Source organism: Jatropha curcas, chromosome 6 (genome assembly GCF_041381405.1).
Source record: "Jatropha curcas cultivar XTBG-Jc1 chromosome 6, XTBG_Jcur_1.0, whole genome shotgun sequence".
Lineage (NCBI taxonomy): Eukaryota > Viridiplantae > Streptophyta > Magnoliopsida > Malpighiales > Euphorbiaceae > Jatropha > Jatropha curcas.
Genome location: NC_143156.1, coordinates 6,490,537 through 6,507,600, shown reverse-complemented (window position 1 = coordinate 6,507,600; position 17,064 = coordinate 6,490,537). Strand labels below are relative to the sequence as shown.

The window sequence follows — 17,064 nt, the reverse complement described above, 5'->3', positions numbered from 1 at the left end:
TAGTTACAAGTTAATTATATTTTTCATGATCATGGTTCAACTTTAGTCGATTAGTTCTGTTCAAATTGGTTCTCGGTTCAATCTATTTACCAACCAACTTCATTCAGTTTGATTTAGTTCACCTTATAAATTGATTTGATCCGGTTTTGAATATTTGATGTTCGGTTTAATGGGTTTGGTTTGAAATCCGCAAACAGTTGCTCAGGTCAGGCCTAGAAAATACTGATACTGTTATGTTGTAGAAGAAATATTACAGCAAGAGATCAAAGAGTTATGTTAAAAATCAAGGAAGGAGTAAGCTGCAAACCCAAGTTGTTAATCATAACTTTCACTCTGATAATGTTAATCGGATTTGAAAAAGTGAATTTTAAACAGAATTTGAAATGAACATCCCCCTCTAAAAATATAGAATCTTGTATTAAATTTCCTTATCAGAAAATTTGAAATGATTAAGTGTTTATATATCCGCCATTAGAACACAATCTGATTTCTCATATTTGAAAAACACTACAATTTACAAATCCATCATCATGGTATGCACACAATTAAGCCAAACTATAAAATATATGCTCTACCTAAAAGAGAAGATTGACGTGAAACTTCATGTCAGATCTCAAAAACCACCCATTATTTGAAGATGAAAACTAAAAATACAGAAAAACATAGTGAAGAGCGATTGCAGGCCAAAGAAAGCAGGCAATGGGCAAACCAAGTCAATGAACATAAAAAGAGCTAGATGCTTAGTGATAAAGCATGGCATAAAGTGTTTGTAAGAAGGTGAGAACTAAAATTACAGTGGCAGCAAAAAAAAAAAGCCATAGTTGACCAAGGATTGTTGAAGTAATCTCTCAATAGCATTGTTCGCCATCGAGGCCAAAGAGATTCACAGTATGCATTGACGTCTTCTGAAATCTTTCTGTAAGTGTAATTTACAAGATCAGCATCTTTGTAGAGTCTGTTGAAGAAACTAGATATATCCTCTGCACTCAAATAAAAATATACAATTCCTTTTTTCTTGAGATACTCAAGATCTTCACTTGACTTGATAAGATTGTCTAAAAATGCAGCATAACCTGTAATTCTATCTCTTAGACTTCTGTCACATTGCTCATATGCAATAAGGTTGCCATATAAAGATTCTGCATTCTCTAAAATTACTAATGGTGGAATTGTCAAGATTCCATTTTCGAATATGATCTTCACTAGTTCCGTCTTTTCTCCAACGGTGAAGTCAATACCAGCTTTCAGAAGGTCAGTTACACAAGGAATTCGCAAAAAATCTCCCCCAGCATCATCACTTCCAGAAAGAATTATATTTCGCTTGGACATCAGGTAAATGCTTATATTCCATACTTGAGTTTACTCCCATACTTTGTGCTCTCAAAGCATTCCAAAAGAAAAAATGCTGAACAAGCTCAACAAGAGAGCGAGTTTCTGCGCCGTGATCCACCTTTGTGAGATCAAATAACCTGTGCAAGACAAACCATGGAAGTTGATTCTCAAGTAACAGTAACTCTGTCATTAGAATTTTTGACAACCAAGGCATTTTAAACAAAGGGTCATCTTCACTTGGTTGTACTATTTTTGCAAACCTGCGGAATAACGCAATACGAAAACAACCATCAATTATCATCATTTCAATGAATTCATCATCATCAGTCTGTATTTCCACTTCTTCGCTATAGCATTCGCGATATCTCTTTACATGGGGTCTAATTGATTCCACAAAAGATTGCAATCTTGTTTTACCAGAAGTATCACTCGGTGCTCTAGCAATAATACAATTCAAGTGCCAAAGTTTAATTCTCTCTGTAAATTGGAATTTCTCTACATTAATTCGATGATATGGACCAATTGAAATAAAATTTGGCTCGAAAAGATGCTCGTTGTGTTTTCGAAGTGTACTAGGAACTCTATATATGCAGCTGCCGAGTGACATTGGAGATTTATCGACCAATTTGCTTTCAAGACGGCGACATAATGACAAAAGCTCAATATCAAAAATATTGTTCTGCTGCTCCATTTTTCTTGGAAAGGTAAGTCAAAATAATTAACATGACAAGATTGTTTCAACTGAGCATGTTAGGATTAATTCAAAATAATATTATGAAAAATCTGTTGAGATTTCAATTTTATTTAGTGCAGATATTTTGCATAGAATTTGATATTTCTGTTATTAGGATTGAAGATTTTTAGGAGTATTTTTAGATCTTCTTTGATTCACTTGTAAGCCTATAAATAGACACATTCTTTTGTTAATTGAATGCAGTGAAAAACATGAAGTGCTAAACATTGTTAATTATCTTGTGCATTTCCATTCTTCCTTCCAAAATCTCAACATGGTATCAGAGCCTGTTTGTTAAATGGCCACAAACACTATTCCATTTTCTTCCCCTCCAATTTTTGTTGGTGAAAATTATCAGCTATGGGCTGTTAAAATGAAAGCTTATTTACAAGCTTATGACTTATGGGAGCATGTTGAAACAGAAAAAGAAATCCTTCCATTGCCATCCAACCCAACTATGGTTCAAATTAAGAATCATAGCGAAGAAAAAGCCAAAAAATTCAAAGCAAAAACCTGCCTTCATTCTTCTGTTTTGGATATAATTTTCACAAGTATTATGACTTGTGAAACAGCAAAGGAGATATGGGACTCATTAAAAAAATGAGTATCAAGGCAACGAGCAGACGAAATTGATGCAAGTTTTGAATCTTAAAAGAGAATTTGAGATGCAAAGATGAAAACATGTGGAGGAGTCAAAGAATATGTTAACAATCTCATGTCCATTGGTAACAAAATTAGATTACTTGGTGAGGAATTTCCTGAAAGAAGGGTGGTTGAAAAAATTCTAATAAGTCTACCCGAAAAATTTGAGTCCAAAATTTCTTCTCTTGAAGACACAAAAAATCTTTCTGAAATTTCCATTGATGAACTAACTAATGCACTACAAGCTGTGGAGCAACGAAGAGCATTCAGAGAAGATAATACTATAGAGGCTACTTTAGTTGCCAAGACAACGAACAAATTTTTATCAAAAAGAAGAAAATTTCCACCATGTGGCGTATGCAAAAAAGATAATCATGATGAAAATGATTGCTGGCATAAAGGTAAACCTCAATGTTTTAATTGTAAGAAATTTGGTCATATTCAAAAAGATTGCAGGTATAAAAATCAATCAAATTTTGAGCAAGAGTGAGACACCCCGAATTTTTATTTTCGAAAACTTTCGAATTTTTAATAAATCAAAAATCTCGATTTTCAACTAATGGGCTATATATATACCAAACAATCTCAATTCGAGCCCAAAATTTTACGAGTCAGGCCCAAGCCCAAATAAAATATCGAAAAGAAATTTTGAATCGTAAACGGTTAAAATTTTTGAGAATAATACGAAACCCCGTAATTTAATCTATTATGAATATATATAAAATCATTATCCTAAAATCAAATATTGTTACTATAAATAATTTTATAATTATTGAGTAAATGGAGAAAATATTACGAAACCGAATTAAACGGTTAAAATAAATTGAATCAGGCCCGAAAATCAGTTTAATTTGTCGAGAACCACCCAAATAATCCGAGAACCGAGGGAAAAACTTGAAAATCAAGCGAAATGAGACCAAACCACTAAATCAGACCAAACCGGTTTGAATCGAACCGGAATGGCCTAGAGTTTGCTAGAAACCGCCTTACTTTTTTTTTTCGTTTCTTTTCTTTCTCCTCTCCTTCTTCAGGCGCGCGACAGCCTCCCTCCACCCTCTCCCTCCGTTTCCGGCCACCGCTCGACGAGAGCGAGATGGCGATCGTCTCCGCTAGAGCTCCTGGTCCGTTTTCCGACCTCCTTCCACACTGGCAGAGTCTCCAGTGACGCGAAGCGGGACTGTCTCCATCGACAATTCTCCTTCTTCGATCTCCGACGAGATCGAGCAATTCCGGCGACGTCAACACGAAAGGCAGGCGTCGATCGAGTCACCTCCACCTTGTGCGTGTTTCTCCTCCATTAATTCCGGCTACAAAGCTTGAAATGGCGAAATCACCATTAATGGCGGCACCAAGCTACTGTCGGACTAATTCAGCCAAATGGAGGGCCAACCTCGCACAACCGACATCAAAAACGGACTCCTCGATGAAATTTGAGTGGGGTGGCGTGAAGAAGGGTCAATTCTGGGTGGCCCCAACTTTTCCGGCCACCGTGGACGGCGGCGGCGGCGGCGGTCCGGCGAGTCTCCGGCGAGGCACCAGGGACAGAATGTTCCTCTCTTCGCAAGGATCGTGGAATCGTCGCTTGAATTTCAATTGGTATGCTCTAAGACCAATTTCCTATTTTGGTATAAATTCTAAACTTAGTGATCATTAGTCAATTAAATTGAAAATTTGAATGAATTGATTCATATATCATATACGAGCTAGGTTGAGAATGACCTATTTTGATGAACAACAACTAATTTGAATAATTGAGAACATTTAGATAAACTAGTTATAAGAATTGATATATATATATATTAGTATATATATAAGGGCGAGTCGAGCTACTTATAATTAATTATAATTATATATATAATTAATTGGATAAAAATTAATTGAATTATAATTAATTGAAGCATTTGTTCTTATTGGCTAGTATAAAATTTAACCAAGGTATAAAAAAAAAAAAAAAAAAATGTGACGTATTAGCTTTAAGCAAGAACGAAGAAATGAAAGTAATTGAAATTAACTTACTGATATAAGTTTTATTTGATTATATATGTATTAAAGCTTTCATTTGTTTGGTAATTAGCTATACTAGCTAGTTATAATTATATGATGTAAATAATGATTGTCATTATCATTGAAACATAATTGTTGTGAACTAATGGTTGAGCGTTGATATCGTGGTTTTGGGAGGAGGATGGGGTCTTAAATTGATTGATTGCCCGATGGATGGGCTGTGTGTACTGATTGATAAATATATAATAATACTGTGTTATCTAAACAGGTGGATAGTCCAAATTATAGGGGAGGTGCTGCCGAAATTTCGTTAGAACTTGAACTAGTTTTAATTAATAACATAATTAAAAAGTTTATTTAGATTAATTCTATAACCTAATGCATAATAAACAGAGTGCTCTAATTATTTATTTATTTTTCTTATTATTCATTTAATTATTTAAGTATTTAATTATTTTCATTGTTACTGTTTATTCTTATCATTGATTTTATTGTTGTTGTTTGTTGTTAATGGTAATTATTTAGCTATTTAATTGCATTTGAGAATGAATGTCCAATTGTGCATTGCATTACGATGTCCAACTGATCAATATGTCTGCATTTGATTGCAATGTTTGATTAATTGTGTTGTGAAAATGCTGTGCTTTGTTTGTGTGGAATTGGGATGATGTGGACCACCATGGGTTTGTGAGGACGGTCTGTGATATGGATCCTGAATACGATATGATACTTGACCGTCGGCCGGGAAAATGGGAGATCGGCGCCCCCTTGTGCACCTGATGATATAGATTATATGGGGATTTACAGGATGGCTACTTGTTGCGCACCTGATAATCTAGATTTGATTGTAGCCCGCAGGGTGGCCTCCTGTTGTGAGCACTTGATGATCTAGATTGGATGGAGACCACCGGGTTGCCTCCTGTTGATATGGAAAAGAAACGAGAGAGTAGAAAAACAATGAGAGGACTGGTCAGTGAGGATTAGACCAGTTGGCCGTATGGGGGATCGGCTCCCTGGTGCACATGTACGAGAGGGCGAGCCATGTGTGAGGACGGCTCGTTGGGGTTTCAGGTGGTGCCACTGACTAATTACCACTTGCTTGATTACTTGAAGGTGACATTACGTGTGAGTGCTGGTATGTGCCATTTGTGTGACTGGCTGCGTGAGCATATAACTAGTCGAATGACTAGATTGAAATGTTTACATATTTGTGTGACTGCGTGTGTTGTGCAATAATTATTACTCCTTAGAAAACTCACATGTCTTATTTGAATTTTCAGGAAGTAAGTTTTTCTTTAATCCGATTTAGGCTATGTGTCTTCGGCGCAGGGCAATAGAGAAATTTTTATAGTGCCATAATTATTTTACTATGTAATTATGTGTATAAAAAAGCCATGTATACCAAACAGTTAGTGACTCCGCAGTTGTAAAAATTTACATATATTTAGTTGTGTATTAACATAGACAAATTAATCCTGTAAGTCCATATTAGAATGTGATGTATTGTAAATTGGGCCCGAACTTTAGAATGCTATAGGAGATAAACTTGGGCCGAGAAATAATAAAATATTGAGGTTTATTGTTCATAATCATATGGGCTGAATGTTGAAATTTATACCGAGATATTGGATTCTAGTGTTTCAGGCTGACTACGGGCCTCGGGGGCCTTAAGCTTACCTGGGCCCTAGTGCCGGTCCGGCCCATGGAATCGGGTCGTGACAAAGAGGAAGGAACTCATCAATCAAATTTTGTGCAAGAGGAAGGAACTCTTCTTTGAGTATTGGAGAGAAGTGCTCCAAGAGAACATTGGAGAGATGTGCTCCAAAATAAAAGAAAGCGATGAGAAGTGCATCAATATTTGAAGATAAGTGCTTCAAAAAAAAAAATTGCTAGTTTGATGAGAAGTGCATCAATATTTGGTGAGAAGTGCATCAAAATGATGAGTTGGAGAGAGGTGCTTCAACAAAGTTAATTGAAGAGAGGTGATTCAAATGCTAGATTAAAAATTTTAATTGTTAATTATTGTAATAAAAATATTATGTTTGAATTAAGAGAGAATGTTAGGATTAATTCAAAATAATATTATGAAAAATCTGTTGAGATTTCAATTTTATTTAGTGCAGATATTCTGCATAGAATTTGATATTTCTGTTATTAGGATTGAAGATTTTTAGGAGTATTTTTAGATCTTCTTTGATTCACTTGTAAGCCTATAAATAGGCACATTCTTTTGTTAATTGAATGCAGTGAAAAACATGAAGTGATAAACATTGTTAATTATCTTGTGCATTTCCATTCTTCCTTCCAAAATTTCAACAGAGCAATGGAAAGAGAGAGAAAGGCAAGAGAAAAGAAAAAAAGTACAATTAATTTTACTTTTAGAGGAAATGTAAGTACTGCAAGAGAAAAGAGAGTACCTGTATCTGATCTGATACAAATTGTCTTTTCCTGCAGTAGTTTGAAAGAAATGGATAGAGCAATTCTTGATGCCTAATCTGGATGGAGTCAGGAGTTGAGGTATATGTAGCTATCTTTCTCAATAGCTTTCTCTTCAGAAAGTCAATAACTAGTTAAAATGCGGTGACCATTGTTTCACCTAACAAATACTAATTATAATAATAGTAATAAAAATAAATAGGCTTTCACGTGTATTGGATCCTTTGAAGCAACTAATAGATTCTTTTACTATGTCATATTCATAAACAATTTGACTAATTATAAAATGAACAACTGCTTAGGAGCTAGTTAGAATAAAGTAGGGTCCAATAGGTCTTTTGCCCTGCTGTTACAAGAATCATGGCAGGAAGAAGCTGTAAACCAGTTGTGTTTCTTCCTGCTGTTAATGATCTATGCAACATATGACGGTGTGCAAGATTAAGCAAAGAGTATGTAAAACTGAAATTTTCTCATAAAATTTTGTTTCTCAAATTTGAGAATACACCACAATCAGCCATTTGCTACAAGTTTCTACCATTATTTATATATAATTAAAATTTTACTGAAGAATTTATATCAATTTATCTTGACAAACTTGGAGGTTCAAACTGTAATAAGCCCCCTTCAATGATCGTTACATGCCATAATAAGACAACCACCTATCAACCATTGCAAGGCACTCCTTAGGCTTGTACTCTGGAGCTGTATGACCTCCTCCCTACACACACACACACACACACACAAAAAAAATGTCAATGTACTTATTTTAACAGTCTGACTTTGTAAGGAATTGAAGTCAAGTGTTTTTCTTGCCTTTACAGTGGCAAATGTCAAACCATCTCCAACATCGCGAGAATACTTGACCGTGAATCTACAAAGGAAAAGGAAAGTGAAACATTATTATGAATGTGTCGTTTGGATTTGCAACTGCCACTGAACCACAAACACAGTCACAGATACAGATACAAGATATAACATTGATACGACATAGGGCGCGTGTTGGATTTTGTGTCTTGTTGTGTTGGAAAAGTGTTGACGACATGGATATGCACCCAAAACTAAAGTTGCAGTGCTTCATAGGTAACTGATCTGACCACAATTAAAATAAATTTTCAAATTTAGAAACCAACCCTGCTATTTGACCTTCAACAAACCAAGGTCTCCAACCATCACTCATGGTTAAGTTGAGGGAGTTAATCCATGTGACTGTACCAGTGTAAGGAATTAGCATGTCATGGTCACCGCTGCAAGAAAACAAATAGCATAAGGAATAAGACCACATAAAAGAAAAGAAGAAAACACTTCAAGTGATACTTAACGACAAGCTATTTGAAGAAATATCTATTTTCCTCAAGTTTCAGAATTAATATTTGTGTTCTGAAATTCCAAGATCTCCGGGTGACATACAGGAAGCATACACCTCTTGTATAATATATATATATATAAGGTAAGGTAAGGTTAAATGTAAACTGATCCTTTGACAAATGATGACAATTATTTTTATATTTCAAAATCTGCTCAGTGATGGAAACAGGTTAGTACATTCACTAGTAGATAACCTGAAGATCAAAGAAAGAACAAAATACCTATATACCAGAGCTCGGTAGCCAGCTGTAAGTAGTTCTTTATGATAAAAGACAGTACTCAATAAGTCATACTCATAAGCCAAGGTTTTGTTGCACCTCTTCCAATCTGTTATTGTACCCTGATTGCCAATGAAAGAAAAAAATGCCTTGAGTTTATCTCTGTGAAATTAGTTTAAATTTAAGCACCAACTTGAAATCAGCATACTGATACAGACAGCCTAATTTTACTTTTTAAAGTGACTTACATTTCGGATATGAAGTGCCTCTTGTACGCCTTCATCATTTGCCCAGATGTAAGAGAGTACATAATTTGAATTCTGAAACAAAGTTTGTAACATAATTTACTGAATATGTAGTTTTGAATTGAGATCTAGTAGAGTTGCATAAGTATCCAGTAGATTGAAGGACTACATATCCCTGGTAGGGATTGGAGCGGGAGAAAGAGGTATTACCCGGCACCAATTATCAGGGACTTCTTCTGATGATAAAGCAATGTCGATGGGAGTGTCATCAAAAAATTTGCGTCCCCATTTCAAGCCCTTTGGTTTTGGTGATGCAAGAGTGCACTTAGGTTCCAGTATTTGTGCGTCACATATCTTTAAAGTGCACTGCAAATGTCAAATAGTTATTTGGTCTCATTAGTAAAAAATGTAGGGAATATCATATAAATTGTGATGGAAAATTAGAACATTTTGTTAGGGCCCGGCAATGAAATTACGAGAATAATAACACAGTGGAAAAATAAAAATTTGACGCACAGATATTTACGTGGTTCACCCTTTAACTATTTAGGGCTACGCCTACGGGACAAAAACCGAATATTTCTTCCACTATTAAAAATAGTTGGCTTATTAGTGACACTCAAAAGTGATTCCCAAAAACACTCCAAATTATCCTCACTATTTTCTCTACCCGAGTTTAGAACACAGTTCTAAAACTGGAACAACTCTCTCAAAATCTCTCTTCTTTTTACTTTCGCTCTTGTTGTGTACTGAAGTTCTAGCACCGTCTCCTATTTATAGGAGAGGTGGAAGCCTGATTAGGAGAGGTCGACGCGTGATTAACGCATCCACCGAAAAACACCTACCAAATAATTTTCTCAAATTTTCATCTTTCCTTTTTCAACTGTGGGACCTACCACGCTTTCTTTTCTTCTCTTTTTTTATTTTATTTCAAATGTGGGTCCCACTCACAACACCTTTTTCCCCTTCCATTCAATAAAAGAAAGTAGTACTTCTTCTAACCTCTGCAATATGCTGAATGGTATCCATACAATCAGCATTGCTTATATTTGGTGATATATATTCGCCGACACAGTACGTTGTAGCAGCCTGGAAAAGCATAAAACAACTTCAATTATATTTTTTGACAAAAATATGATTTAACAAAATGAATGCTGAATGAAAGCCACACTGACTATCTTTAACTCTATGAATGTCGAGATTTATTCAATGTATCATGCGCATTGCATAATTCACAAATCATGTTATGCAAGCATTAAAAATATGGAGAAATAAGTGAATGTGAATTAGTTAGCAAAACCAAATTGTTCTAATGCATATCTAACTACAAAACATTATTAACCCTCTATGCACATAACTTATCAATCACAGTCAGGGGCGGAGGAAGGGGGGACTTGGAGGAGCCCCGGCCACCCCAAGCTAAAAATAAAAAAAATTAAAACTTTTATCTATAAATAGTGCAAAAAAAAAAATTTTTTCCTTGATTTGCCCCCTTAATTTTGAAAATTTTTTTTGGCCCCCTTTAGTTTTGGAGTCTGCCTCTGCCCTGATCACAGTGAGCTTATGAAATAATCAGTGTGTATTAGTTTTAATCTACAGCAGTCAATTACCGTATATAGCTCATTAGATATGAGTCCCACTCGGTAGAAATATTCAACTCTTGAATTCTCATCATTATGTAAATCTGTTACTGGATTACCAAGCATGTATCCCTGATTCACATTTAAGCAATATCAGTCTTAGATACACTAAAAAGACAATGATGAATTGAAGCGATAGTATATAATTTAAATTTCTGAGAAGTACAAATGTGTACCTGGAGATTCAAGTAAGGCTTGTGTTTGGCTCTGTTTCCTGCAAGACAACCGTCAACAAAAATCAATGTGATAATAAAAACAGAACTCCAAGATTATTTGTGTTACATCCAAGGAAGAAAGCTACCTTCTACTACTTGGATGGTAACTGTTGGAACAATCATGCCAGAATAAGAATCACCAGCAATGTAAAGTGGATTGTACAAGAATTTGGGATGATCAATTATCCACTGCAGCATAACTTACAAAGTAAACAAATTTGGAAATAGTTTGCCTTTCTTTCAACACATTGTTCTTAAAAGTAATAATCTTCCCCCTTTTTTTACCATTCTATGCATGTTCGCAGATAGATATTAACGTACAAATATATATGAGGGCTGACCTTCCTTAGAAACTGATAAATTGCCTTCGACGATAACGTGTCTGAAGTGTAGTAACCCTCCTGGCTTTTTGAGTAGGAAAATCCAGTTCCAACTGGTGCATCCAAGAATATAATATTCGCAATCTAGAAAATATGTGAAAAATATTGATGAAAAAGAAATCCAGTTATATTTAACGTTCAAAGTAAAATTGAAAGATAGTAAGATTTAATTTAGCACCTTTGTCCATGAATATTGATTCTCTATAAGTGATGGCAAACTCCCATTGAAGGCTTCATAATCAAAGTTTAATGGACCTGCACAAAAGTTAGAAGTCCATAGAAATCAATAAAAATGATGCTAAAACAATGAAATTGCTTGATCTTTCTCTTTGTAGGTCTAACTTTATGAATTACACATGAAGCATACAAAATTAAACAATAATCCCCACATGAGAAACAATACTGGATACTCATAAAATATCCTCCAGAATCAGAAACCATAAGGAAACACCAACCCATTTTACCAATTATTCATTCAGACAAATCGTCGAGCAACTTATCGTCATCCAAAAAAAAAAAAAAAAAAAAAAAGGATTGATATCATAGCTTTACTATTAGGAGCAGGCTTATTCATTCAATAAAGGCGTATAAAATTACAGGCCAACTCAAAATTTGAGAGCTTCGAAGCTAGTGAAATTTGAGCCTTAAATATATAAATGATTTGTTAAAAGTTTTCAGTTTTAGCCTACAACATTGTATTATTAATCCGAGCAAACGAAACTATCTGAGAGCTACTTCAACTTTGAATCGGAAATTTTGAACTTAACTTTGAATTGGAATTGATAAACCATATTTTGTAATTAGTATTTAAACATGGCCAAATGTAGAAATTGAGATTTGCAAAATTTAATAACATCCTTAATTTTTATTTTAATTCACCCTTTAACCTGTAAAATTATATTCGGTTGGACACTCTAACTTGTAAATTACATCAATTAAATATTTTAATTTATAAAATTAATTGAAATTATTATTATTGAAAACTAATAAGATAGTTAAACAAAGCCAATATTACTATTTAATATTTTGTGCTAAAAAAAGTATAAAGTATCTGTACTCATAAATATATTATTTAGTAATTAAAAAATATGTAAATTTATATTTTATAAATGCGAATTTACAAATTAAAATATTTAATAAGTATAAATTTATAAATTAAAAAGTCTAAAATCCCAAAACAAAAGCTAGGGATGTCATTAGACTTTTCTTATAAAGTTCAATACTTACAATTTAAACTTTTTAAAAAAGTTTAATACATAAATTTAAATTAATATCTGAATTTTACAAGAAAAACAAAATTGCAATTTAATTTTTAAGTCGAGCTACTAGAACTTGATATTTATAAAATTATATTAATTGGATACAAATTTTCATATTTTTTAATTATCAGATATTGTATATTCAATAAGTGTAATACTTTATACATATTTCCCCACAAATTACAAAATAAAGATCTTCATATTTTTTAAATATATTGTTAATGTTTTACAAGTATAATCTTATGACTAAAAGTATTCAAGAAAAATAATTATAAAAAGTCTATATTTATTTTTTTAGTTTAAGCACTACTATTTCCACGTCTGTTTTGGGTATTAAGACTACGTTCAGTTTGGGATTCATAATTTTTTTCTGTAGATTGAACCTTTAATCTTGTAGAAATCATCTACTAGATTCAAACATGTTTTATTACTAGAATCACTCTTTAAAAATTAAAAAAAAAAAAAAACTTTCTTCGATTTACAACATTTTCAAAGTTCTAGTTTAGAATTGGAGTGAATAAATAAACAAGATTTAATTTTAATTGAAAATTTTTACAAAAATGTAATCAAAATTAAGTATAATGAATAAGGAGCTAGCATACCAATTTCATAAATTAGGCCAGAGAAAGCAGAGCAACCAGGACCTCCTGTAAGCCAAAGCACAAGTGGGTCTCTTACAGGATTCCTCTCTGACTCTACAAAGTAGTAGAAAAGCTGCAGTTCCTCCAAATCTCCCACACCCACATAACTTAAAACACAAAAAACCCAATATTATAAAAAGAAAATTATTTACGAAAAAGATACTGAAATCCTCTAAACTAATTAAAACTCACCCTGTTTCAAGCTTAAATGGAAGTCTGCCATTATAACCTGGTAATGTCTCCACAATTTGTCGTGAAACGGCAACACTTAGCAGTAAATTGAAGCAAACCCAGAAACCAAAAAATGCAGGAGCCACTTGAGGCACTCCTTTTGGTGCCATATCTTAATTTCTAACTATGGTGCATTAAATTTCCTAGTTATTACTAAATTTTATAAATCTACGGCCTTTGTGTTTTAGTTTTTCTTGTTATTAGTGGGAAGATGACCAACAATAGTATTAAGTTGAAGAATTAGATATAGAAATATATCATATAGCGGTATTTCTTTCTGCTAATGAGATGTCAAAAGGTTCAATGATTTTCTGATAACCACAAGCTTATACGGTTGTTAGTCATAGTCAGTCTTGTACTTCAATCAACAAACAAGCATTCTTGTTTTATTAAAAGAATAAATAACCAGTCCTAATCAGCACTTAAATTAATAAACTATGAATCAATTCATTTATAGACTGGGTTACCCTCTCGGTTTTATTTATTTATTTATTTATTTTTTTTATAAAAAGCTGAAAATTAGTTACACTTGTAAAATTGTAGCTAACGTTCCACCACTAGTAATCAACGGTTTTTGTATATACATTGAAGAGCTGGTTACATCAGAACTGTCATTCGTAAGATTATAGTTTAACTAGTCAAATGAATATCCCTAATTTATATGGTGTCACATTGTTTATTCTTTTCATAGAGAACATGTTTCATGTTTCCAAAATGATGTAGATCTGTATGTATCACTAGCACATACCCTTTTACCTCTTCAAATCTTATCTGAATAAGATCGATAAAATATGCTCCATTATGTATATATAATAACAATAATAATAATTTTCCTGAATATAACCTAATCCGAACTAATTCCGCCTAATCAACTTTAATAATTTTTACGGTGTTTAGTAATAATATATATATATATATATATATATATATATATATATATTTTGTGTTGAAGGAAAGAGATTTGAACTTAAGTTTATTATCGTGGTATATGCACTTATCGTTAAATTATGCTTAAAGTATGAAATTAATATCATTTCAAGTCTTTCAAAAATATTTATTCATAAATTAAAATTCTTAACTTTGCAGAAATTGTTGACTAAACTTTGCATTTTCTCGATTGATATTTAAAAAATGAAAAAGAAAAGAGAATTTAGAAAATGCAAAAACCAAAAAGACCGATATAACTAAAAGAAACCTAAAAAATTCAAGAGATTAAAGAGGATGGGTTGTCTTCCTACTTCATTCCTCTCATTCTTCACCATAGAAGAAAATCTATAAGTTTGAAAATATTATGTGATTTGAGCCTAGTTTGAAAATACTAGACTCGATATTTTCAATTAAGGCTTTTGATTGATAAATTTTTTGCTTCTTTATTAGTTTTTAGCTTGAACTTTTTGGCAATACAAATTATGGCAACTAAGTTTCATAATTTGGGTGTTAGTATAATTTTTTATGGACATTACTATGTTGATCTCAGTTTTTAAATACAGTAACATCTCTGAACTTGTTTCTGTTTTCTTCTTCCCTTTTTTTTTTTTTTTTTTGGTTTTGTTAAAAAGATGTTGCTCAGAGCTACTCATTCTATGTAGGTCCTGGAGAGTGGATCTCTACTCCACCTTCTTTTATTATTGCTACTTTATTTTCTGATTCCCATTAATAATACTTAACACAGTCAAAAAAAAAAAAAAAAAAAGAAAAGAAAAGAAATATGCATATGCAAGTTCTTATTTCAACTTCAAGATTTAATCACACCATTTATTCTGAAACATAAAATTTGTAATGAACAAACAACTCACACCATTAATTCTAAAACACAGAAGAATAATTTTAGAAATAATCCATGCTAATACACCGGAAGCTGTTAAACAGCTTAAAAAGTAAGGTCGGAACCGTTGAATTTGTCTTTAGTTATCTGATCAAGTCGTTTTACCATCTCGGGAGTTAAATAATTCTTCCAATCACCTACCTTACCTTTTCTAAAGAACGCATTATTTTCAAATTTAGAAGGAAATGCAATAAGAATTAGTTCATAACTCCTTTTCACTTGTTATAATAAATTTAAAACATTAATTTAATGCAATAAGAATTTAAAAAAAAATGGAAAAAAAAGAAAAAATCTATTTATAAATATTTTGATCAAAAGAAGGTCAGCAACTTACATAAGTCCAACATTTTTTATTGTAAAGTCCAATTTCAGAAATGTAGGATCAAATACTCAAAATGCTAAATATTGATTGGGACTTTTGATCTCATTTTCATTTGGATTTATTCAAGTAATTAAAGGTGGAATTATTATTTTGTATTTGGAATTTGTTGACACGTGGAAATTTTGGATAGAATCCATTTCTGGCCTGTTTGTTTATTTTCCAATTTTGTCCCCTTTTTTATGTAAAGTCGTGTTCTGGCCCAATGGATAATTTTTTTTTCCTTGACCCAATGGATAAATTCACTGATTTATTTTATGATAAAAAAATATTATAGAATTTTCAATTTTTACTTTTAACTATTGAACCTTTCCATTTATAAAATTATACCAATTAAATATTTTAATTTATAAAAATTATTATATTCAATACTTAAAAGTTTAAAATTAGATTAATTAAACGTTAAATAGTTGAAAAATGTGAAAATTATTGTCAAAAATTATACTAACTACATATTAAGTGAATATTTTGCGTAGAACAAAAATATATACACAAAAAAAAATGTAATTGCTAATATAAAGAATGATACAATGTTAGCAAAATTCATAACTTCAAAGGCATAATAGTTGATCACTCGCAAAGCTTGGTGCCACAAGATTTTTTCCATAAAGCACGTGAGTATATTTATACATTAGCTAAACCATTTTTAATACCTCAAATTTTATGGATTTTTACAATTTCACTCTCAAATGAATTTAACCCCAAGATACTCCAATTCCAAACTTACATTGCAATTGCACTCTAAATACCGAATTGGTCAAAGTTGATATTTTAAAAAAATAATAAATATGGGACCTACACCAATTAGCTAACCCAACATGGTGTGCTTTAATCATGCTGGGCTTTAATTATGGTGTGTTATCGTAATCATAATGATGCTGGGTTTTAATTACGGTGTGTTATCGTAATCATATTGCTGATGTTTTAATTTGGTGAAATACATAATTTAATCTCTGAACTGTAAAAAAATAATATTGCGATATTCTAAACTCTAAAATTGTTTGTTAGCATCTTAAATTCAATTTTTTTATAATAATTCGCAACTCCTTACATTAAAAACAATAATATTTAAGATTTTTAATTTTTATACATCAAATATTGATTTCTTATGTGGTTTATAAAATTATTGAAATAATATTTAGATTTTTTAACTTTTCAATTACTGTTTTCATCAATTTAATTTTACAGTGTTCAACGGATCAAATAAAATATTTAACAGATCTAATTTTTAGATAAAAAAAGGAGGCAATAAAAAAAAATTGTTCTTTTGAATAGAATCTAACTATTGATTTGGTAAATAAAGCCGTGCTTATAACCTTGTAATTGCTTAATTTTATACGAAATCTATGGCCTTTTTTTATCTTGTAGTTTTTCAAATATGAACACCAATAGTGTTAGGTTGAAGAATTAGATATAGCTAGAAATCATAAACTTCTAATAGAGTTTTTTCAACCAAATAAAGTTAAAAATCCATATACGTTCGTTTTTGTCTTAATTGGGCAATAGTTCATTATAAATT

General features: G+C 32.1%; 2 protein-coding genes and 1 long non-coding RNA gene across 3 annotated transcripts; 1 reads left to right on the top strand and 2 right to left on the bottom strand.

The window, feature by feature from the left end:
- Positions 1 to 740: 740 nt before the first annotated feature.
- On the bottom strand, positions 741 to 2,023 carry LOC105650864 (UPF0481 protein At3g47200). The gene is given in 3 exon segments (XM_089723502.1): positions 741 to 812; positions 814 to 1,320; positions 1,322 to 2,023. Coding segments are annotated over 3 exon segments (1,281 nt in total).
- Positions 2,024 to 3,743: 1,720 nt separating this feature from the next.
- LOC149495434 (uncharacterized) lies at positions 3,744 to 6,300 on the top strand. Its single transcript, XR_016321175.1, has 2 exons — positions 3,744 to 4,303; positions 6,021 to 6,300. It is a non-coding gene; the product is annotated as an uncharacterized LOC149495434 (long non-coding RNA).
- Positions 6,301 to 7,599: 1,299 nt separating this feature from the next.
- Positions 7,600 to 13,764, bottom strand: LOC105650865 (serine carboxypeptidase-like 18). Its single transcript, XM_089722237.1, has 14 exons — positions 13,303 to 13,764; positions 13,072 to 13,217; positions 11,389 to 11,465; positions 11,172 to 11,294; positions 10,917 to 11,019; positions 10,792 to 10,829; positions 10,586 to 10,687; positions 9,978 to 10,064; positions 9,186 to 9,341; positions 8,979 to 9,050; positions 8,734 to 8,852; positions 8,278 to 8,391; positions 7,961 to 8,018; positions 7,600 to 7,865 (listed from the first exon to the last, which is right to left on the bottom strand). Exons 1-14 carry the CDS (start codon positions 13,449 to 13,451, stop codon positions 7,782 to 7,784), a joined length of 1,428 nt encoding a protein of 475 aa, XP_089578363.1. The 5' UTR covers positions 13,452 to 13,764; the 3' UTR covers positions 7,600 to 7,781.
- Between the last annotated feature and the right edge of the window lie 3,300 nt (positions 13,765 to 17,064).

Coding starts and splice junctions, on each gene's coding strand:
- LOC105650865 (XM_089722237.1), bottom strand. CDS start 13,451: ATGGCACCAAAAGGAGTGCCTCAAGTGGCTCCTGCATTTTTTGGTTTC. Junction 11,466..13,071: donor TGGCCTAATTTATGAAATTG/GTATGCTAGCTC, acceptor ACTTTTGTGCAG/GTCCATTAAACTTTGATTAT. Junction 10,688..10,791: donor AGCCTTACTTGAATCTCCAG/GTACACATTTGT, acceptor AATGTGAATCAG/GGATACATGCTTGGTAATCC.